This window comes from Stylophora pistillata, chromosome 2 (assembly GCF_964205215.1).
Source record: "Stylophora pistillata chromosome 2, jaStyPist1.2, whole genome shotgun sequence".
Lineage (NCBI taxonomy): Eukaryota > Metazoa > Cnidaria > Anthozoa > Scleractinia > Pocilloporidae > Stylophora > Stylophora pistillata.
Window position 1 is genome coordinate 20609701 of NC_142520.1, and position 23811 is coordinate 20633511.

At 38.7% G+C, this 23811-nt stretch overlaps 1 protein-coding gene and 1 pseudogene across 2 annotated transcripts; one reads left to right on the forward strand and one right to left on the reverse strand.

The window, feature by feature from the left end:
• Nucleotides 1-3363: 3363 nt before the first annotated feature.
• On the forward strand, nt 3364-13633 carry LOC148737690 (tetratricopeptide repeat protein 38-like; annotated as a pseudogene). Its single transcript, XR_015996176.1, has 15 exons — nt 3364-3437; nt 3906-3987; nt 4713-4884; nt 5818-5991; nt 6415-6490; nt 6819-6938; nt 7784-7843; nt 7995-8033; nt 8215-8293; nt 8659-8729; nt 10134-10228; nt 10914-10992; nt 12015-12091; nt 12172-12245; nt 13370-13633. The product of XR_015996176.1 is annotated as a tetratricopeptide repeat protein 38-like (transcript).
• LOC148737691 (uncharacterized) lies at nt 13610-19472 on the reverse strand. The gene is made up of 5 exons (XM_088747365.1): nt 18346-19472; nt 17108-17609; nt 15922-16115; nt 15081-15425; nt 13610-14312 (listed from the first exon to the last, which is right to left on the reverse strand). The coding sequence occupies exons 1-5, from the start codon at nt 19266-19268 to the stop codon at nt 13871-13873; spliced, it is 2406 nt and encodes an 801-aa protein (XP_088603491.1). The 5' UTR covers nt 19269-19472; the 3' UTR covers nt 13610-13870.
• Between the last annotated feature and the right edge of the window lie 4339 nt (nt 19473-23811).

Consider the following 23811-nt stretch of genomic DNA (forward strand, 5'->3'; position numbering starts at 1 on the left):
CAGTTCCATCAGTTCGTGATCGCACTTTGGCAGCGGTATGGCCATTCGCTCTCCAGGCTGTTCAATATGGATGAAACTCCTATGCGATTCGAGCTTCCGTCGAGCAGAACCAACAATGATTTACATGTACCTACCCTTCGTGATCTCGGAAATTTGTGTTTGTTGATAATCGCTCGGCTTACAGTCGAATAAACATTGAATTTCGAATCTTGTTAAGCGCCCTTAAATATTTTTTGACGAAAATACACGGCTATAAGCCGAACCCCCTTCCTTGGCGAGAATTTACCTGTTCTCAGTTTGATTTGTTGGAAAAATCGCTCGGCTTATAGGCGAACAAATACGGTATCTCTGAATGGGTGAAATTTTACCTGAATTATTCGTAAAAAATAGTTTTTTGGGAATCCTAGAAAAAACTCTTTAGAACCTTTGAAAAACATCTTTTGTTTTAGAATTGTTATGTGGTAATCGAATTGCTGGCGAAATAAGCTTTTTCGGCCCGTTATCTTGAGATGCACTATTTCACCGGGAACCGCTTGACCTCCAAAACAAACGTCATTTGTCATAATTTTGAGGCAACAGAGTATGCAAAAGGAAACCTTTCCCGAAAAATAGAGGTTCATAGTTGACAATATAATAATAATAATAATAATAATAATAATAATGATAATAATATTAATAATAAGGATATATACATATTGAAAAAGGTGAGAAATTCTTGCCTATTAAATAAAAAAAATTTAAAAAAAGATAGGCTTAGTGCAGGCGTCTCACAAGGGCGAGTGAAGCGTGCAATTGTTTATTAAACTTGCCATGTTTGATTTAGAGTTAAAGTCAACGTTGGGAAAAGGGGCAGGGAAAGGTGAAAAATATTCATTGCCCCACTACCTCCCCTCTCTTTTTGACCGCCGCTCGCTCGCTCGCCCCCTTTTGTACAAATTTATTTCTTTGCCCAGCCTTCCGTTGCGGTGAAAATCAAAGGCGGCAGCTATAATTTTCACCCAGATAACACTGAGCACTCGCCAGCCAAAATTACGTCTGTTCTGCTAGCTAAATAAACGGCAACACTGAGAGCATATTCCGTTGTTCTTACTTCACGCTTTCCGACTCCTGATTTCTGGTTCCAGATTTTGGTTCCTGCTTTGCACCGCTGACTTCATTACAGTGCGGCCGCAATAATTACGTCTAGTGTAACGAAGTGTATCAAGTAAAGGAACATAGCACACTAAAACTGCATATTTTTTTTCTCTCGGAATGTCTTATTTGCACAGTAACTGGAGGGATCTTGACGTGAGTGAAAACTGTTGGGTTTTATCTTTAGGCACGAAATTTTGTTGACATGAGTCTACGGTATCATTGTACAGTCATGTTACTCGGTCGTACAGTTTCTTTCGACCTCCTCTCCACTAAATAATGTTTCAGTCGTCATTTGATGTACGTAGCTTTTATAAGTGTGTCCTAACTCGTTTATCATTAGTTTCAAGATTCTGGGAGGAACAAACCGATGAAAGGTTGAATGGACCTGAACTAAATGCGTTATTACTCCCGGTTCAGCGTGACCTCCACTGGGGACTCGCAGCGAATATTTTTTGTTTTTGTTTTTAAAGCGGCACGCACCTGCTTGGCCAAAATTGGTGTTCAAATTCTACCCTTTGATATATAGATTATAGCATCTTACCCTTCACAGTTTCTCTATAATTTATTTTACAATGTGCATATTATGATGTCCATTCTAATTGCCGAAAGCTTCTTTCAAACTCCTTGAGAGACTTAATCAGGTGGCCAGTTGTCTTTAAAAGAGGTCAAGGGTTCCTAAAAATTTTGGCGGTGTTTGTAGTCGAAGAAATGTCATAATTTGGGCGTACCATGCAACCACTGATATTAAATTGCTTGATTTTCTGTGTGTAAACAATTTGGGAAAATTTGTCCTCTGATATAGTTTTTAGAATCCCCCTGCATATTTTAAACAAACATGGAATACTATCAGTATTAGGTTTGCATTTCCAGGCATGTAGCCTTTTTGGACTATTTGTTGGACCAATGCTTTATGTTATCATTTCAAAAGCACCTTGTTTGTGTTATTTTATTTATTTATTTTTGGATAAAGGCTGAGGCGACTGTTCACTGCATTATATGAATTAACCCACTCAGTTAAATGATTGACTACTAGTTCATTTTGACCTGCTCCATTGGTTTGTGAGGTTCAATTACAGTATTCATAATTTTTATTAGTTAGCATCTTGATGGAGTGTCCAAACAACAAAATCAAAATAATGATAACCGACAATCAGAACATTCAATTAAAATAGCCAGACCATTTTACAATTGTGTACTTAGCTACCCAGCCTTTGATTTGAAGTGAGGCTGAAGGTGACCTTGTTGTGATCGAGATCAGTATGTAGTTAGCATGATAACAAAGTTATTTGCATTTGAAAAGCAGCAAGGTTTGTATCATAACCAGGTCACCCTTAGCCTCACCACTGTTCAAAGACTATTATAAGTTAAACTTAACCACAGTAAAGTGTGTGCTCTGATTGGTCAACTTAGTGCTGCCTGTGGGTGTATGCTGCTGACATGAGCAAATGCAAAGACTAGTTTTCCCCACACACATGTTATTTTTGTGGTTACATGAGATTTGCTAACTGACTAAAAGGGGACTGCTGAAATGTATCAATGTTATGTTATAAAACAAATGTTAAACACAATTTGGAGGTTTGGAGATTGGAGGTTTGCTTAGCACTCAAGGACCCAGAGTCTCTCTCAGCTATTGCCTCACGTGACTCTTATGCCTCTTTCATGTTTAGCAACCTCCTGTGTGCAACCATAACAAGGGTGTATGGTGGTGGTGGTGTTTACCATTTGTTAAATGGCAACCAACTATTGGCCGGGGGTCAATGAGAGCTCAAAGTAAAAACAAGCCAGTTGCCTTGAGGACATGAAACTGGGAGTGGCTGAGTTGCAAATGTTTTTTGTTTTTTTTAAGTCTGGTTAGTGGAGAACATGGAGGAAGTCTCTGGGACTTATCATAGAGGGCGGCTAAGCAAAATCAAAGTGATACGGTGGATTGAAACTCAACACTCACTTCAAAACTGCTCCATTTTTATGCTTCACTTTTTAAAATAATTTCTGGGAGGAGGTGTGTGTTTCCTTACTAAAATCATGAAATGGTTGCCAAGAATGAAAATATAAGTCACCCAGAAAAGTAGACGCAGCATCAAGTATTACTTGACAACTGAACTACACCACTAATAGCCTAGAGTGAGTGGTGTGGCTAGGATTTTGAAACTTGGAATTAAGAAGGCTTGAGTTGGAAATTGTAAGTATGAAGATAATAATAAATTGTTTGTTCTCTGTTTTTGTAGGCTTGGAGAAGTGAAGGATTACCACTGACAACAAGTAGCAATGATGCAGCAAAAATGTTTGATGCTACCCTGACACAGGTTGGCTTTGGTTGAAAATCTATATGGATATCAGGGCTAAACTCTAATTCCCTCCCTATGATAAAGTCCCACCAAATAGAAGCCCCATCCCAAAATAAGCTCCTTCCAAAAATAAGCTCCTTAAAAAGTCCTTTCAAAATTGTATTAGCCCGGCCCAGGACTTGATATCAAAATTTTACAGTAATTCTCGCAACCATCAATGAATAGCAGTGATGAGTTTGTAAATAGTCTATGGTGCTCTTTTGATGGAGGTTATTACAAGATGAATTGGTTTTATCAACTGAGTTGATCACCAAAGATAACTTAAATGATTGAGGTCATACCATAACTTCCATGTAGCTTTTTCCTGAGAGATATGACAATTAACCTTGAAAATTAACCTAGTGAAAACTAGCATCGATACTTGTGAGAAAATTAGTATCTAGTGTTTATTTGTTTCTTTTTCTTTTTTTTTTTTTTTGGTATTAGTACACAGGATGGTATGATGACAGCAGTATCAATGGAATTGAGGGCTCTGTCTCAAAGATGTTAGCAGCAGATCCCAACTTTGGTGAGAACTTTTCTATTCAGGATTTTGAATAACAATTATTGTGCAACTTTTTATTGGCATGGACTAATGACAATTCTGGACAGAATAGTCTACCATTTATTAAAGAGATAAGACTTAGTTGAAACGTGTGTTAAGGAGATTGATTGTAAAAAGGAAATGTGAATTATTATCATAACCATTAAAAAAATATATTGAGTGGAGTTGTTGAAAACTAATACCTAACATGCAAACTACTCTTCCTTGGATCTACCCCTTGCCATTTTAGCGAGTAAGTCTTTGCACTCCTTTTAGTTCCTATTAGTAAAATTGACTGCTTGGCTAAAGTCACTATTCCTTTCCAAAAATTTGAGCAGCTTAGATTATTTATTGCCACGTTAGTGACTGGGTGATTTAAAATGACTTCTGGTGACTTCTAGAGATCACTAGAGCTTAGTTATAAAGGAAGATCTTTATTATTTTGACTACATACATGAGAGTGCTTTTGACTTTGATGATCCTAATCAGCTAACAATATGCTTGAGGAACGTCATATGTCACTATCATGCAGGTGAACCCAGAAATGCCATATCATAATTATTAGAGAGTTTCTGTGGTTTAGTGGTAGAGAATTATTCGAAAATTCTGGCTTACCTCAGGCACAAACCAGACCTACATTCTGGAAGAGTATTATGGTATCATTTTTGTGGAGTGCCCCATTTAATTGACATCACCTGTTTTTGTTTCAGTAATGGGTCATGTGATCTCGTGTGGCTTAGACCTGATCTCATCTGGAAAAGGAATCCACACAGATCAAGAGCTGAAGAGCAGCATGCTGTCCCTTGAAGGGTTAGCTGCCAGGAGTAACATCACAAACAGAGAGAGACTGCATGTCAAGGCAGTCAAAGAATGGGCAGAGGGGTGAGTGTTACCAAGATGTCATGTTAATCACTGAGACCAAATTTTGACTCTTATCAAGTATTTGTCTGTTCTTTTAAGACGTGCCTATCAAAATGGGTGACTAATCACATCTTTAATGACTGTAAAATGAAATCATATACGTGAACTGCGGGTGAAGAACTGAGCACTAATTAAGCAGTAATGAAGTATAGAGCCTTAGAAACATTTTTCAGGCCTGTACGGGCTTTGAATCCATGATCTCTGAGGTACTGGATACTGCAGTGCTTTTAAACACAGATTGTTCCCTTTCCCAGACGAGGTGTTTACATTATCTATGGTGCAATAGCTTATCTCGTAACTTTATGGTTGCTACCAAGAAAACAAGCAAGCACATCTTTCACACCAAGAATTCGCTGCTCATTTTTATGCTTAAAAAGTAAAGGTGGTCTGTATCATCGCCGCCTTTGTCACTTCTGGACGACTAAAACTATCTTTGAAGGAAAAAAATTCTCCTTCTTTTTTTTTTTACCTACTCACCATTACACCTACCCCTGTAAGTACAAAATTGTCGTGTAAAAAACAATTTGTGAAATTTCTGCTGCAATGAGTGGCTAGTGGCAAATCTCTCAAATAATCCCTCTCCCCTCCCCCCTCCCCCCTCATCATCAGCGCTACGCCATAAGAGGGTGAGCGACAAGGAATACAATTTGGTTGGACAAAGAGGCCGTACTCACCATATCTCTTAGTTTCACTCTCCTTGCTTTATCTCTTCTGCTGCAGTTTCTTGAACAACCCCTAGTAAGCAAGATGGTATGATGGGAATTGAGTGAGGGCGATTATAATTCTTGCCAAGGCTTTCATGTGTACGTCCTTTCCCGGCTTCATAGAGGTGCCCCCTATAGACCGCAATATGAACAGTTAATGACAATATACTTCCATTCTCATTTCTTTCAGAAATACTGCCCAAGCATGTCTAACGTGGGAAGATATATTAATGGAGAACCCAACTGACATGTTTGCTTTGAAGATGGCTCACGACTCCTACTTCTATCTTGGATACCAGTGTCAGTTCAGAGATTCCATCGCAAGGGTGATGCCGAAATGGAAGGAAGACTTGCCACTCTATGGGTAGATGGCTTAGCACTAACTGTTCTAAGTTCTTTCAGTATTCAATCAGTGTTTAGTCAGTCTTGTGTGGTGGATGCTGCCTTTCTCTCCGAAGTAAGAGGCTAGGCAATCAGAGAACTTGATCTCATAAACATTCCTGTTTGTGTCTAAGTAAAAAAGTTGTTAGTTGTTAAGTTAAACTTCAATTAAATACTGTTTTTGATAACCGTAATTACTCGATTTAGAGCCCATGGCGCTTATTTACTTACTGTACTTCAAAGGGGGGGGGGGGGGGGGGGTGCTTATTAGAAACAGGGCGCTTATCCAAACAAAAAAAAAAGGAATAAAAAAAAAAAGGAAAAGAAAACAGTGAATGAGTTGAGTGTTAATCTGACAGTTGTAAATTTTTGAGGAAACACGAAATTACCTTTCTATCAACGGCAGATATCTTCACGGAATGTACGCGTTTGGCCTGATAGAAACGGGATTTTACAGAGAGGCGGAGAAGCATGCACTAAAGGTTAGCTTTAAGACTTTGTTGATAGCGATTTTGTGATAATTAACTTCTTAAACAATTTAGAAAGAGCTTGGCGTTACCTTCATTCTGAATCGTGGCTGAGTAGCAGGCTTGCAGTCCATAATTCCTTGTTGAACTTTACATAATACTTCAATGATGTGGTTGTGTTCACTGCCTGAAGAGGCAGACCTCACCATTTTGCAGTCAAAACGTAGCGATTATCACATCGGAAGTGGTTACATCCTAAAACGAACAGTAGTATTCCGATGGTAGTGTTTTATTTGTTTGTTTTTAATTTTTTTTTTTCTCGCGGTAATTTTATCTTGCGAAGGGTCTTGAATTGAATCCAAGAGATTGCTGGAGCACTCATGCAGAGGCCCATGTTATAGAAATGGAAGGACGTCAGGATGAAGGAGTTAAATTCCTCAGCACGACCTTGAATGACTGGACTGTAAGGCCCACATACAGTGAATTTCACTTAACGCTAGCATTGCTGTCTTGCGCGTAATATATAAATTTTTCGAATTGTACTTAACGTTAGCACCGCTTTCTTACGCATAATATATAAATTTTCTGCTGATGCTGCCGTCTAGATCTGGAGATTGAAAGTAATTGGAACGGCTGTAATATGTTACATTTAGAGGCCTTGGGCTCACATACCAAGATAACAGTTAAGTTTTTCTTTTTTTTTTGGCTTGCGTTGGCTCGTTATATCAAGAGTAAAGTTACATGAATTTTTTCTTCAGGGGATTTACAGCAGAATGCGCCTAACCGCTGGGTTTTCATAATGTCACGCGTTTTAATAGCCAGTGTAAAGTTATCACAGTAGATACACACACGCACACGCATGCACGCATACACATCCATACAATAATTCCGCGAGACACGTCCTTCAGTTTGAACCTCATTAAGATTTTTGGCAATTGTCAGAAAACCCTGACTTCAGATAACGTTACTACAAAATACTATCAGGGGTTCGTCTCCTTTTCGCGTGGTATGCACTACGCCCTCAGTGTTCCAGCACGTGCTGTGAAATACATCTAGTCGTTTCAACAAACTTACTTCTCTCTGCCCTCCGATTCAAGCTTCCTCAGCAACAACAACAAAACGACCACATTATTCCGCATGAAATTGCAGAGACCCGAAACCGGGATGATTAGTGAGAAAACAGTTGAGAGAGGAAGGGCTGGGGTTTATGGCCAACGTTCAGTTCTTCGTTTGTAAAAGTTAAAGATGTTCGTATTTCTTCCTTTCTTTCTTTCTTTCTTTCTTTCATCCTTCAATCACCCTGTGTAGATGGGAGCTATGCTAGCCTGTCACAATTACTGGCACTGGGCGCTATACCACATCGAGAAGGTTGTTATCTCTTTCTTTAAATTTAATGTTATGGTTTTTGTGTTTGTTTGTTTGTTTGTTTGTTTGTTTGTTTGCTGCTTTGGTTTTCGCATCTGTGGTAATTTTTTTTTTTAACCATGTTTGCTATTAAACGCCAGCCTTTCTTTATTAGGGAGAACATCAAGCCGCAGTGGACATTTATGACGAGGAGGTGTAGTGTAAACGTGATCGATAACCTGTGATTTATTTTTGTTATGACTAATTCTCATCAGGTCACATCTGATAGGTCCATACACGACGTACATGTCAAATTAAAGTGATTTTATGCCAATTTGTTTTTTAATTCGCTTATAACTGATTATAACTGTGTAGCTTTTCTCTCATGGTCAAAGGTTGGGAAGCGTTGCCATTCTGGTGCCATGCTTGACTTAGTGGACGCTTCCTCATTGCTCTACAGACTTCAGATGGAAGGTAATGAGATAACACGTACCTGCAGATGTGTTGTGAATATCATTATTTGTTTTTTTGTCGATCGATCGTTTGATCTATCGAACGATTCATAAATCAATCCTTGGTACAATCAATCCTACTAATCATTTGGCAGTCAGTCTACTAATTATTCAACCATTCAATCAATAATTTATTCAATATATAAATCAAGGTACTATTCAAATGATCTAAGTATCAATCGAGATAAAGCCTTAAAATTAAAGCATTATTAATCATTGTAATGCAATTATTGTATACTGAAATTATTGGCATGGCTGAATTAAACGCACAAATTGATCTATTTTGTTTTACGATGTTTTTTGTCATTGTTTGCTTTTTTCCTTTAGGTGTTGATGTTAATGATCGGTGGAGAGAGCTGTTTCATTTGTGGGAGTCACACACAGATGATCACATTCTGGTACGTGTCATCGTTACGCGGCGGTGTAGCATGCAATAAATTATCATCTTCATAATTAGCAAGGTGAGGACAGTCGCAGGTGCTTACTGCGATGTCAACAAACCTTGCAAAAATGCCAATTACAGTCTCTTGAGAAAGCTTCGATGTTACATTTCTTAATGGTTAAAGTGCACATGACACTAAATTTTTTTCTCTTGTTTCTTGTTGTTGGATATCTATAGAAAACGTTTCGAAACCTCAAAAGAGCTGGAAACATCTAAAAATAGTTTTTTTTGCTTTCAAAATACGCGCAATTTGCCTTCAAATTTGTCCCGGTCATTGCGCGGCCAAAATTGCACGTGACGTCACATTGTGTACCCAGATTCTTCGAAGTCAGTGGAACTTTCAGAAGAGTCGGACACAAAGGAATCACTAGAATCACTGGACATCTGTGCCTTACAATGCATTATCTATCTACTACGAAGTACTGCAGAATCCTCTTAGCGACAACAGACCTTCGTGGCAAAGGTATACAATGTGACGTCACGAATAACTTCGACGGCGATAAACTAGGTCCCAGTCTCCAGGACAAATTTGAAGGCAAATTTTTCGTATTTTGAAAGCAAAAAACATGCTTTTTTAAATTTTTGAGCACTTTTAAAGCTTCGAAACGTTTCCTATAGATATCCAGCTACAAGAAACAAGAGAAAATGATTTCGTGTCATATGCACTTTAAAGGGAACCTCCACTCTTCTAACAAATAGCGCTCAAACTATTCCAAATGTATTTCTCAATACATCTGGTTTGAAAAAAATTGTCTCACCAAGCATTTTGTCTTTTTTTTTTCTCTTTGTGCTTTACATGTATACTACGTGGGAAATGTCTATGACATAGTGTCACTTAGTCCTAAAGGGATGTTGGCCATCTCCTGGAACTCCTTGTATATGTTTGAGTTCCCGGCTTCTGTAATTTGTTAGTAACTGTTGATTTCAATTTTCAAGAGTTTTAAAAGTAATCGGGGATTGCTTAGATTTTGCCTCACTCTGTTAGGTGATTGGTCTAGAAAACCCATAACACCTTTTAAAAACCAATCAGATGCAGACCTTGAACCAATGGCAAACTGGGTACCCCCGCTTTTCCCGCGCTTCGGGCAGTTCTAATTTTGAGTCCTCATTGGTTTTTAGTGATAGTTTAATTTCTTTCGTTATAATTGGCTGATGTGATTACTTTGGTTTTTGTTCACAATACCCAATCGAGAATCGCCCTCTTTTCCTGGGTGGTCTTGCACAGTGAAAAATACAAGCCATTACTTTCACCCCGACCTCTCCTCACCCAAAGCCCAGGTCTCTCACACATCCTTCATTAGCTATTGTTTAATTAATTTTTTTTACATATTTTATTTAATTATTATATTTTTCAACTCAGGTTTTCAATGATGTTCATATGTTGATGTGTACACTGGGAGCTAAGAAGGAAGATGCAACACTAAATCTATTGATGTCACTTAGAGATTATGTTAGGTAATATGGAAAAAAGTGTAGGAGAACGCTCTGATCAACAACCTGTCATTCAGTGAAAGAGTGTTTAGTTATCTCTCAAGCGTTGATGGATTTGTGGCATTCTGACTAACTTTCTACACTTCCTTCGATGTAAAATACCCGTAGATCTAAGTTATAGTTATTTATAACTGATTATATCACCAAGTACTTTCCCAGGAACTGAACAGGAGACTATGACAAGCGAACAGCAATTTTATTATCACTTTCTGCAAACGAGATTTGGTTGTTCCAGCTCGTGGTCGTAAAATTATTTGCAGTGACAGGTTCTCAGTGAGAGGATCTTAAAAAAAGAAATCAACTGATAACGGCGATGTATTCAAACCGCAGAAAGATTCATGAACTATTGTAAAAGAAGCACGTTTCGTTAATCTTAGGTTAACGTTTGTTCACGTATTTAAGTGGGTGATTTCCGTTTCTAGTAATATAATTATCTTGAAGTTCTTTGTTTTTATACGAGACGTTTTCAAGGCAAGGAGGGAACTTGAAAACGGGGGAATCAGGCGCTAAGTTATTTGTCTTCTCAATTATTTTTTTTTATTAATGGATCATGTTCTACTGAGACATTAGCTCAATCATTATTATGACTTAGCCTTATAATGTCTTTTTTTTTTGTTTTTGGTTTTGTATTTTTTCTTTTGTTTTTCAGGGATGGCTCAGGAACAAATTGCGAAGTATCTAGAGAGGTTGGTTTGGCCCTTTGTGAAGCATTTGAACAGGCTGACAAGGTAAATTCACCTCTTTTACGGTCTCCCAACTTGACTTCACTAAACACTTATTTGGATATATCAATAAAGTTGAAATGGTAAATTGGCCACCGTAATGATTACAAAAGCTGACGTTTCGAGCGTTAGCCCTTCGTCGGAGCGAATAGAGGAATTGTGGGTTGTGTGTGCTTTTAAAGTAGAAAATGGAGCTCCATTATTGGTGGGAACATGGCAACGAGAAAAACAAGAATAAATTAGTGGAATGAAAAGCGTTCGTTGATACCTGTGGGATTTAGACTGCCGGTTTGAAAGATGAGCTTTTGTTCAAGATTTTTACGGCTTTCCGTGCTACCTAAGTGTAAGGAAAGACCGCAGATTGCCATATGTTGCTTAGAATGATTAGGTAAATTAATATGTCTAGCGACTGGTTTCGATGTGTCCTTGTCATTCCTTTCCACGTCTCGAAGGTGTTCTCGGAATCGGTCACCCAGTCTTCTGCCTGTTTCGCCGATGTATATCTTTTTGCAATAAGTACAAGTTATGCAATAGATTACATTGGTGGAGGTGTACGTGAAGTGATCGGTGATCTTAATGGATCGCTTAGGTCCCGATATTTTATCAGTGTTGTGAATAAAAGGACACGTTTGCGAAACAGGCTCATCTTTCAAACCGGCAGTCTAAATCCCACAGGGATCAACGAACGCTTTTCATTCCACTAATTTATTCTTGTTTTTCTCGTTACCATGTTCCCACCAATAACGTAGCTCTATTTTCTGCCTTTAAAAGCACACACAACCCACAATTCCTCTATTCGCTCCGACGAAGGGCTAACGCTCGAAACGTCAGCTTTTGTAATCGTTACGGTGGCCAATTTACCATTTCAACTTTCTTGATAGATCCAAATTATTTCGTTACTCTCACCGACGCAGCCCCAAACAGTTTCTTTCAAAGCTATCAGCCTTTATTCACTGAACACATGACGGACTTATGACTGGAACAATGAAATGCTTGAAGTTTAATTTTGTCTCTTTTTTTTTTGAAAGGGAAACTTCGACAGAGCTGTAGACATTTTAAACCCCTCCGTTATGACGTTGTCAACATTGGGGGCAGTAACGCACAGGTTCGTGTATTTCATTGCAATTCATTGTCATTAATTTGTGCAACTTGTGGCAACATCTCTTTGGTTCTTCTTTGACACAGCGGGACATCTTCAACTTATTCCTGATTCACGCTGCTCTGCATTCTTCACGAAAAGAGCATCATCACTTGGCAAGGTAAAGTGCATTTTCTTTCGTTTGAACCGATATCCTTTTCATACCTGAATTAGATATCTGTTGATCCTAGCAAAAGTTGAAGTTTAAGTTTAAGTTTAATTTATTCGTCACAGGAATGGCAGGAGAAAGGAACAGAACTTTCGTTCTAGTTGACACCTAACCCCGATTTTACCCACCCATCCCACCCCGGGGAGGACATCCATCACACAGTAATCTCGTGTGTGGGAAATTAACGTCTCCTACCCCAACCCTACAGGAGACGGGACCTCCATTTATCGTTCCTATCCGAGAAGACTAGAAAGTCTAACCATTTGCAGATATTATTACAAAGGCAGCACGTTCTTCTCAGTTAATTAAAGACCCTAAGTGTTGGTCCGGCCAGATTTCAACTCACGACCTCCCGCACAACAGTCCGGTGCTCTACCAATTGAGCTAACTGGGAGGCGGTTTGAACTAACCATTGGCTTGGCCCCATTGGGGCCAGGTAAAGTGAGGTCGACACATAGGCGTGACATACAAAAGATATCACGTTTTTATAAAATTCAGATCTAATGCATGAAATGTTACCTATAACCGAATTGAAATGACTACTGCTAAGCAATACCTGGGCTGAGTCTTCAAAGGAAAGTGAGGTGGTCTTTTTGAACATAAACGTCAAGCTTTACGTCATTGTTGAGATCCTTGGCCTAAAAACAACCCTTTGCAAAAGATCCACAGCGAATAATAAGTGTGGCCCTGCAGATGAACACCACCCAGCTCCCAGTTTAAAATCGTTGGCTCAAGCTGAGAATCTGATTTTTACATATTCATAATCAAGTAAGAAAGACGGGGGGATAAATTGCACGGGGGAAGTGTGGGGCGCCATTAGTCACGGTTCCTGACCTCGCAAATGCATTTTCTAAAGTTTACCTTCACGTACGCTAGCGTTTTCGTTTTTCTCTAAAGAAGCTCTCATTACTGGGTCCACCTTTTAACTTGTGTACTCACAAACAGCTTTTTATTGTTATTGTTCCCTTGTGTTGATGCATCCATGGTCACGAACTATCCGAAAATTGCAAAAATACGACTTTTCTGAATAAAAGCAGACAAAATTAACCTTTAACGAAAAGTGTGTCTTCTTACAGGAGCTTATTGACAGAGAGAAAGGCAATGAAAGAAAATGCTCCAATGACAGACCGACTCATGGGGCAGGCCCTTGCTTTACATGTGTAGTAAGGTCAGGAGAAGACTCTTTGAAATTCATAGTCGGATGTACAACACCAACGCGGTCCGCGTCAAAATAATGGCTCCATGATATACGTTTAAAAAATTTAATTAACCATAGCAATTCACCAGCTGGCTTGTAATCCAATTGAATAAAACAGTAAGGAAAAGGTTTTTTATTATCATTACTGATGCATGGTGAACTTTCTAGAATGTAAGCGAGTTAAAAATCAAATGAATGCAGACAATGTATCCCACAAAAGCGAGAGAAAAGGAAATTAAGCTGTGGACATTCAAGGTGGCTTTTTTAATTCACCGTTTACTGGTCGAACTGGAATTTGGAATGTTTTTTTTGTTTGTTTGTTTTTTTGTTTTTTGTTTTTGCTTTTAACAAAATAAGTTTTCAGGTTATTCATATGTAATTACACAAAGATAGTCCCTAAAGCAGAGGGTTGCTGCCTATTGGACACAAACTCGGCTACTCTCGCCTCCATACTAGCGCGATATCCCTCCCTATGGTAGGCGGCGAACATTGTTGGTGTAAAGAACTGATGATTGGTAGAGTGCTGTGGGAAAACCCCACATAACGCCTCAGACAAGCTGCGACATGTATTCCCATGGCAACATTCACAGCAACAGAACGTCAAGCGATTAGCTTCCTCCGATGACAGCTCGGGACCAGCCCCCCAAAGACCAGCCTCCAGGTCTTCATCCATGTCACGTAATGCTTCTTCCCAGGTCACATAAGGTGTAGTTTTCACTGCTTTGTCAGGGTGCCTGGGGACTATGTACAGAATTTCTCCTTCTCCAACTTTAGTCTTACCGTCGCTGTTAACGTTCTTGTCATAATAATGTACTTTGAATCTGGAAAAAAAAAAAAAGAAAAAAAAAAGAAAAATAAGACACTACAACAGCTGTCGGTGCGGTGCATTTCCAGACCTATAATTTGCCTAACCGTCCTCTTGCCGTGCTTATTCCAGGCAGCGAGTGCCCTATCTTTTTTATAAAAAGGATTAGGCTAGATTGGGCAAGAAAGAGAACAGATAAATTTTGCCGTTGCAATATTATTAAATCATACAAAAAGTTTTGTTTGTTTTTTTTTTAAAGTTCACACCCTGATAGCTCCTCAGTCATCTGCAATTCAGTGGTATACGCTTAGTATATATTCACTATACAGAAAATTAGGGAGATTACATTGACAACAGATTTCTGCACCTGAGGAAGTCTTTCTCCTCTGTAAAACACATTCTCTCCTTATGTTAAGTTCCATAACGATTTCATCATTTGTTTGGTTTCTTGGAAAATGGATCTGTTGCTAATCACCCTATAGATACTAGTTAAAAAATTTGGAAGGTTAATTAAAATACATCTGGCCGATTCTATTCGCTCCGAGGATTGTTTTCTCATCGCCAGCCTCGCCACCAAATTAAATTATCCATAACATTTCAAGTTGAGTGTCATGCGCTTGTGGCGGTTGCAAGGATTCAGGAAACACAAACATGGATTGTGAAACCGTTGCACTGTATGTTATAGGAAGAATTTGGTATAACTTATGGTGGGCAAACTGATTAAGTTTTCGCAGGAGCGAAAAAAAAACAGCAGGGATAGCTTGTCTTGCTTTATATAGCGTACTTGTAATTGCTCGGCTGTGACCCGGGGCTCCTCTCCACGAAGTTATCACGAATATCCTCTGCTATATCTCGTCCATCCACAGCTGAAAATGAACATCCTAGCTTTTCCCTGGCCAAATTCAGAGCAATCAACAAGGATTTTCCATAGTCTTTGTCTAAAATAGAGCGTCCTCCATCCACTACCACGATCTTTCCCAGTCTCAGTTTCAATAGGGGAAGAATACCAAGATTTTCAACGTGGCCGCCGTCAGTCAAGGATAAAACAGGTGGGGGTTTGGGTCCTATGTTGGTGGTATTCATCATTAAACGATGGTAGTGTACGGAAGAGACGTTGATCGTGAACCATCTGTCAAATGGAATAAAATATAAATAACTAAGGTGGAGAAGAAAATAAGTAATTACTATCTAGGATATCATGAAGTGAACCTTTTTTACAGAATCACTGGGAAAAATATAAGAGATTCCGATATTTCGACTGGAGTCGAGAATTTCGAACGTAGAGAATATATCTTTGAGTAATGCTTCGCCCTCGAATGTCCGTAGCAGATATTGGGTTATCATCAGTTCAAAGTGTCTAGTTCCCAAAACTCTTGTCCGTTAAGTGTTCTCAAACTTTTAAGATGTATAGACCACTTTCTTAAATGGCAGCCGGATCAATTTTCTTTTGTTTAAATTTCAATTAGCCCTTCATGCCTCGCTTGAGATAATGTATTCTTTTGAATTTTGTACTGGAGAACAGGGCCAGAAGTGCTAATTTAAATTTAGACAAAAGAATATTAATCCGGCAGCCATTTATAAAAGGGGTCTATAATAAACTATTATTGTATTCAGCAAGCTGTTACCTGGCAAGTCGTTCAAGTCTTCCGACATTTTTTCCTCCAGTTGGTACCAGCGCCAGTAAGGAAAATATCAGACAAATACCAAAATGAATCAACATTCCAGCAACCAAGACGGTTTCTTTGTCAATCTTCGCGAACAGGGTAAGAATGAGAGCCAAAGGAACCAAACGCACAAACTCTATTAGCACAGTAAGATTCTAGAATGAAATATGTGATAGTAAAGGTTATAAAATAACTGAGATAGTACGAGTGAGCGACCTAATTGGTCTATAATCTGTCGTCTAATGCACCGGTGAACGCGTAGAAATTTGAAAAAATTAATAAAAAATTATAGGGAAAAAAAATCAAAATTTGAAAAAAAAAAAAAGGGGGAATTACAACTAGTTTACCGGCTTAGTAACCCACGCGGGATGTTGGAGGAACATTTGAAAAATTTTTTAACCACTTGCCTCTCGCTCGTGATTTACAAATTTTCCTCGTGTTCTCCCAAAATCTCTTGTTGGTTATTAGGCCGGTAAGCCTATGCAAAGTGAGGTCTATTGGTTGAATAACGTATGTGAAGCGAACGAAGAAACAAATCGTAGGTTGAATTTGGAATTAACAATATTATTTTCTGTTTTTTTTTTTTCCTAGCGTGCTGTCGCTAATGTTATATCGAATTTTCCTGACCTTTGAATTCCCATGAGTGACCAAAAAAGAATTTCTCCTTACCGTATCAATAGATTATCAATCAAACGAGAAATGAGAATAAAGAAAAATATCAATTAGGGGATTATTAGTTGATCCAATACCGATTTCTCCAAACTAACATCATAAGAACTGTAAGCAGACAGTAAGGAGAATTACTAATGAAATCTTGGTAATGCAAGGGTTAAGGCGAGGGGCAGCAACAACGAAAGAGGTTATCAGCTATTTTGGCTTCTATTAGTTAACAAATAGATTCCATGTTGTACGTCTGTTCCGTAATAAAATCACAGATGATTTCAAAGTATGGCAAGAGAAAAACAGAGGCAAACGAAGTGCAGCAACCAATCAAAATGCGTGCGTAATTGAGCTTATCATAGAATTTTCACTGCATCAATCATGCAAGAAATCTGTCACTTCTCATGAGATGTTCGCTCGATGGATGTGTGGGATTCTCCACTACAATCCGATTCTGTTCCCTTAACCAGTTATGCATCATGATCACCTTTACGCAGAAGTGTCGTTTGTTTTCATGCCTCTGATCAGCCACAATAGACGCCCCGGCGGAGAGTCCCAAGATGACCTTTAAGTCCCGGGAGGGTGCCTCGTCACTTTGCTGTACTCCCATATCATAGCTGACCGCGGCATTCGACGTTGCCGCAGCATCGGAAAGGTATATGTCTTCGGGCAGTAGCTTACCGTGAAGCTCTTGCTCGTCAAGACAGCGATCAAGTCGTTCGATACCGTGTGGGGACATGGTAAGGACTTCGTAATGGGGTTCGCTGGCAGAGGGGGTGCGTCGCCATCTGTTGACGGTGGTACAAGCGATGTAGATAGGTGTCAGGTCATCCATATCATCTAACGTCAAGGCTTGTCTGGAAGTTGTGCGTTGGACTCCAGAAATACTGGAAGCTGGGCAAAAAAGGATGAGGTTACGCCAAGAGATTCCACTGCAGCCGTATCTACCAACAGTCTGTGGATAGTAGAACCCCTTTTGGATTATCCATCTTAGAAAAATGATAGAGACAAAAATAATTTTAAGAAAAGGAAAAAGAAAACAGAGGTTATTTAAGCGACTGCGGTGCACTAAGTTTCCAAAATCACCCATCTTTTTTACAAGCCTTTTTGAAACGTTTTTCAAAAAGGGACTTCACTCTTGCTAACCTCGTGTCTACTAAGCAGAGTCACTTTGTGCATTTAAGCGTGGCCGGTCTCAAGTTATATACAGTCGAACCTTCCGTCAGCATATGTAGTCGTAAGTGGGGGGGGGGGGTTCGACCGTAGTCATTCATGAATTTTGTCCGATGTTTCTACTTTTGTTTGTATTTTTTCCCATTTTTTGGCCATTCACTTGACCGTCTCATTCATTTCTCAGTACAATTTAGGACCATTCTGTAAGGCACTTCCTGTAACGTGGTGTCCTTGTCTGAGGTTAGATTACAATTGATAAAGATCACGATACTTTTACTATTCTTTCTCTCACCACCCACCCCTCCCAGCTGACTGCTACTAATCAAGAACGTTTGTAATAACACGATGAAATACAACCTCGTTCCCAGGGCCCTTTTCCTTGATTGGGGGTGGAGTTGGGGATGGGGCGCCCCACCCCCAGCTAAGGGAAAATGGCCTGGGAACGAGGTTGGATGAAATAACCAAAATGAAATGAACGAATAAAATAACTAGTTATATAATTGATCAAAAGTCCCATTGCATTCTTAGTAAGAAAAATACGTATATTTTTACCTGACACATATGTGGGGAAGACTTCGTTGAATGTTTTCAATCAGAGGATTGAACCACAATAGAATTATAGACACAGCTAACAGATAATTGAAGCTTTTTTTAGTGTAGGAGATTCCAAAGACACCTCGGCGAAATACTCTGCTGTGAATAGCAAACGAATAGAGATAAATGACAACCATCAGAGTAGCATTTCTGCGCACGAGAGGAAATGAAATCCAAAGAAAGAGAATCGGTATCACAAGAACTATTTTTACCCAATCTGGAAGGAAAAGAAGAGAAACATAGAAAAACCATGGAAGAAACAAGATACCGAAGAGTGATGCACTTAAAAGTAAAAGCCAGTTCAGAAGCTTTTTTCCCCTTTGGACGTAGCCTTTCAATACGAAGCATATGAAAGCAAAGCCAACAGGCACGGCGAATAGAACAAAACGGCTGTTATTGATGTAAGACGTTTGACGGCTCTCTTCGCAGTCTTCGAAGGTAATATTTGGACTTTCTCTTGCAACTTCATGACACGAACGTGTGCCTCCCCTGAGAACATCACCAAACACATAATCGACGAAGAAGGCTAACGGATAGGCGTATGAACCCCAAAGGAGGAAAGGAGCTATAACGGAAACGAATAATATCATGGCACAGATGACAACAAACTCCACAAATCCACGACAAGGCTTTTGGAAGTTGCACACCAAGCCGGCATTTTCTCTCAAATGGTTAAAAAATTCCTGATGCCATCTCTTATTGTCTTTCTTTCCATGTCGGTATTTCCAGTCCACGTACGCGGAGCCTGAGCAACCGCCCCCTGATACACAGCTCAGATAATCTATTTGTATTTCCTTCTGTAGCAATCTGCGTAACACTCCTGAGCAGAATGCCGCTGACCGAGTACCGCCACCAGAAAATGAAACTCCAAATTTTTCCATAAGAAGGAGCTGGGATGGGTGGCACTGTTTTATCTGAAAGAAGAATATTTGAAAAATCGAAAGGGAGTGTAAACTTGTATTCGGAAATGTAAGTGGAAGCTCTATTAGCTGAGTATACGTTAAGTCTTTACACGCCCCATTAAGCAAACAAATTGATACAAAGCAAAGAGAAACGAAGAGAAGCAAAGCGAAGCAGTAAAAGAAGATTGTTACTGAAACAGGCAAACGAACATCGGCCAATTTCTTTTAACATGCCCAGTGGTAATGATTCAAGCTGGTTCCATGATCACACCGAAACTTCGGCCCTACGAAAAGGCTAGTTACAAAACAGATAAGTTGGGGTTTTTTTCTTTGAATTAAGTAGGTATTAGATATTTAGAAGGGTTCTTAGAACCAAAACCAATGAAAGCAGTTGGCCGGACAAAGGCAGAAATCTCAAATAGCGAATGAGAACTCGGGCTAAAAACAAGCATTCTGTCTTTGGCCATGACCATAGTGATCAATCCGTTTTCGCAATTAATTTATTTTTATTAATCTTAATCGAAATAAATAGAAAATATATCTTTCACAAAGAGCTGCCCTAAACAAAGACACACAAAATGTAAGATAAAACCCAACATAAAAAAAAAACAACAACAACAAAGGGAGTATACAGTAAAATACTGATTAAAGCGAAACCATGTAAAAAACGAAAAGCTCGACCAAAGACAACTAGACGCAAATTGTGTCGTGACGCAATTTCATCATTGCCGGTCACAAATACGTCTACTTGTGTTTATTTTTGTCCGCTGGAGTGTAATAAATGTTATGGTACGAGACAACAATCAAAATAATATATTACCATATAGGCGTAAGTTCCTGTAGATGCCAAAGGTTGAAATTCAAGGACTTTTCAATGACGTTAAAGGCCAAGTTTTAGAAAATTGAAGGAACACTTTAGAAAGGTTTGCATAAGCATTTTTAAAATCATTTTAGTAAAATTTTTAAAATCATTTTTAAAACCGTTTTAGTATGTTCAATTAAAGGGATTCGACTTTCATTACATACCAAGAGGGAATACACATATTTTGACCTTTTTGTGGGTTTCAAAATAAATATACAAAAATCTGAAAACCACATCAAAAACCCTGTGCATTCAACTATTATTTCTCACAAGATTTTTGAGAATTGATTTGCTGTAAACTGAATCAGACAATATTCCTTCGCTGTAATCTCTTTTAAGATCTAAACTTGCTTTAGTTCAACAAAAATCAGTTTTTGGCAAATCATCTGACAGTAAATACTTGTTCAAAGATGAATTTACATAATCTTTTGCCATACTGTATAACATTAGATAAGGTGTTTGAATTCCAATAACTACATGATTTTATTACGGAGTAGCAGAGTGAATAGACAGCCACAGCACAATTCACATTGAACTTTCTGGTTTCACAGGCATGACTGAAAATGGGCACTATTTTGAACTTTATCAATTTTAACCCCTTTCAACTCAAATATATCGTTATGTATGCTCAGAAAATAATGTACTAAGCTATTCAGTGATGATACTTCAAGCAGCACACATGTACTTTGAGAAAGGCTTCTACCATAAATATCCCTGGCATGAGAATCGAATATTTTCAAGCCCACATTGCATTTACAATAGGTAGCAACTGCAGTACATCCTATTGTCAAGACAAAATTGTTGAAATTTTTGGCTATAAGTGAAAAAGGCTCTATCTAAGGAGGTAAATTACTGTTATCCTTCTATTGTAGCTTCTTGATGAATAGTGCCAGTGTAACTTTCACTGTATTGAAGTTCATAGTCAGTCTTGAACACGTTTCAAAGTGTGGGTAATTCTGTCTGCATTAAAAATGATTTGGATATATCAAAAAAGTTGAAATGGTAAATTGGCCACCGTAACGATTACAAAAGCTGACGTTTTGAGCGTTAGCCCTTTGTTACGGTGGCCAATTTACCATTTCAACTTCGTTGATATATCCAAATTATTTCATTACCCCCACCGACGCAGCTCCCAAACAGTTTCTTTAGAAACTATCAGCCTTTATTCATTAAAAATGATTGTCTGGCTAACTGAGACAAACTTGAATACAACTGATTTCCAATATTGATTATTGACACCAGATCATTAACAGAATCGATTCCTTGTTTGTTATTGTAAATAAAAGAGCATAAACTAATTGCAGCACACTGTTGTCCTGAATTTTGTCCAAATACCAACTCATTAGCTTGGCTATAAGGTGCCGTTTTTGTTTTGCTAGGGTCAGTGTAGATTGGAGTAGGAGTCCAAGCCAAGAACATTACTTCTTTTAAATCATTAGCCATAAGGGACATTCAGAACATGAAGACCCCGAACCACCTGAAAAGATTTTGAACTATTTACATTTATTGTTTCTTTTAGACTTCACATATTTATCGTAGATTATTAGCACTACTAATTAGTTATTCTATATCTCCCAGCGTTAGCCCAGCTATTTGGGAGTACAAGTTCCAAGTTCCAAGTTTCCAAGTTCAGTTTGTGTGTGTTGTGATTTCAGTGTTTGTGTTGTGTTTTGCACTTTTGCACCATAGGTGGCCCATAAGTGCAAAACACAATGTGTTGTGTTTCAGATAAATGTACTGTGTTTCAAATAAGTTTGTCGTGTTTTTAGCGCGTGTGTTGTGTTTTCATTTTGTGTGTGTTGTGTTTTCAGTTTTAAAGTAGTGTTTTGCACTTATGGACCACCGTATTATCCTCTTCGTATTAAGCTTACAGAAATTCTTTGTAACTTCTAACCTTCACATAACGACATAACCAAGAGGAATTCGGTATGCTTGGACGAAGACCCTCATAAACAAATTCCTTCAGTTTTCTGCCCTTTCTTCTGAGACGTTTCAGAGCAGCTTCTTGTATTCTACTGGGTTCTCGATCACGTCTAAATACACGGTTGTGTTTACATGTAAACATAATATCAGATAGCTCGTTTGATCAGGTTTGATATAGCAGGTTTCGCTTGATATTTCTCGATAGAGGGTTCACTCGTAAATTGATCTCTTGTAAAATTCGCGGACTGACCCGTTCCCAAAACGCTCCATAATTTTTAGTGGGGGTCTACTGATAACGATGTGTGACTTTCTATCTATACTGAGCGTAATAGGCATCGAATTTCTTTCGCTTACATCAGTCCACGAAGGCAGGCATTGCTTTACCATGCGCTCTAGAGTTCACTCTAGGCATGCGTTTACACTTCACGCATGCGCCGTAGTGGAACTCCATTTTGTGAACGAACACACAAAAAACAAAAACAAAGCCGAATGTATACTTCGGGCGTTTCCTTCGGAAAGCCCGAGTAATTACATCATCCCGGTAACAACACTGACTAACGCAGCATGTAGTTGTACGCTTTTTGCTAAAGAAAAAGTCCTGTCATTACGACACTGTGCCGTCGGAATAGAGCTCTCCTTAAATCTTGTTTATAGCCGTAAACCTATTATTGTACGATTGTGATTCTCATGATCATGAAACCAAGTGAAAGTGATGAGACCATCACTTATGACCTCTTGATGACAGTTATGTTAGCACTGTAAATCTGGGTTTTTTAAGATTTCAACTTTCAACTGATTAATTTAGTTACATCCTGACTGAAAGACTGCATACTAATTAGGTAATTTGCTTATATCAACTCAGTTGAAATTGTAAATTGGCCCTTCATTACTGTGGCCAATTTACAATTCCAACTGAGTTTATATAACCAAATTACCTTGCTACCCTCACCGACGCAGCACCACAGTTTCTTTAGAAACTTTTAGCCTTTATGCATACTAATTAGTTTTATTATACATTGTAGTCACCATCTGTCTTCTCATGGGCTAAACGCCTACAGTTAATTCTGGGAAACAGCGCAACCTACAGAATCACAGAATAATCTGTGGGTTGCGCGCGCAATGCATGATTTCCGGTGGAGCGATATCAGGCACAGCGAAGTAAGAATGACTTCTCGATTCGCTTCATCGACCCAGCGACAAATTGAAAAATTACTTGAAGATAAAGATTCGGAAAATACTAAAAGAATTTATAATAAAACAATAATTGGATTCGGTTTTTGTGATATTCGGAATAATCAAGGTCTCGGCTAGTGTTATCGGCCTCAGCCTTCAGCTTCAGCTGATAACACTTACCCCGACCTTGATTATATAGAAAAATTCACTGCCTGACGAGTGAATTCCACGTTAAATTTCACGCGAAAAACCGATATCGATTTTTCAAGTGAAATTTAACGTGGAATTCACGAGTCAGGTAGTGAATTTTTCTTGAATCGCATAACAGAATAAAAATAAGAAAACAAGAAATTAAAACGGCAATGTTATTGTCTGTTTTTATTCCGTACGCGCGCCCTTAAGAAAGCCATTTTAAAGTCAACTGTCAGATCTGTCATTGTTAAGGGAATGGAAAGGAAGGTAAGTCGTTCACGTTTGAACCGTCGACAATTTTAATTGTACCTCGTGAATTTTCTTGCATCACATAGCTAAAGCCACCAAATCACTAGGCGAAACCAGATGTTT

Bases quoted from the DNA above. Each gene is read 5' to 3' on its own strand.
- LOC148737691 (XM_088747365.1), bottom strand. From the start codon at position 19,268: ATGGAAAAATTTGGAGTTTCATTTTCTGGTGGCGGTACTCGGTCAGCG. The intron at 16,116-17,107 runs GTGATCATGATG...ATTTCATTCTAG, and splicing joins AACGACACTTCTGCGTAAAG to AATCTTACTGTGCTAATAGA. The intron at 14,313-15,080 runs GTACGCTATATA...TTTTTTTTCCAG, and splicing joins TCACAGCCGAGCAATTACAA to ATTCAAAGTACATTATTATG.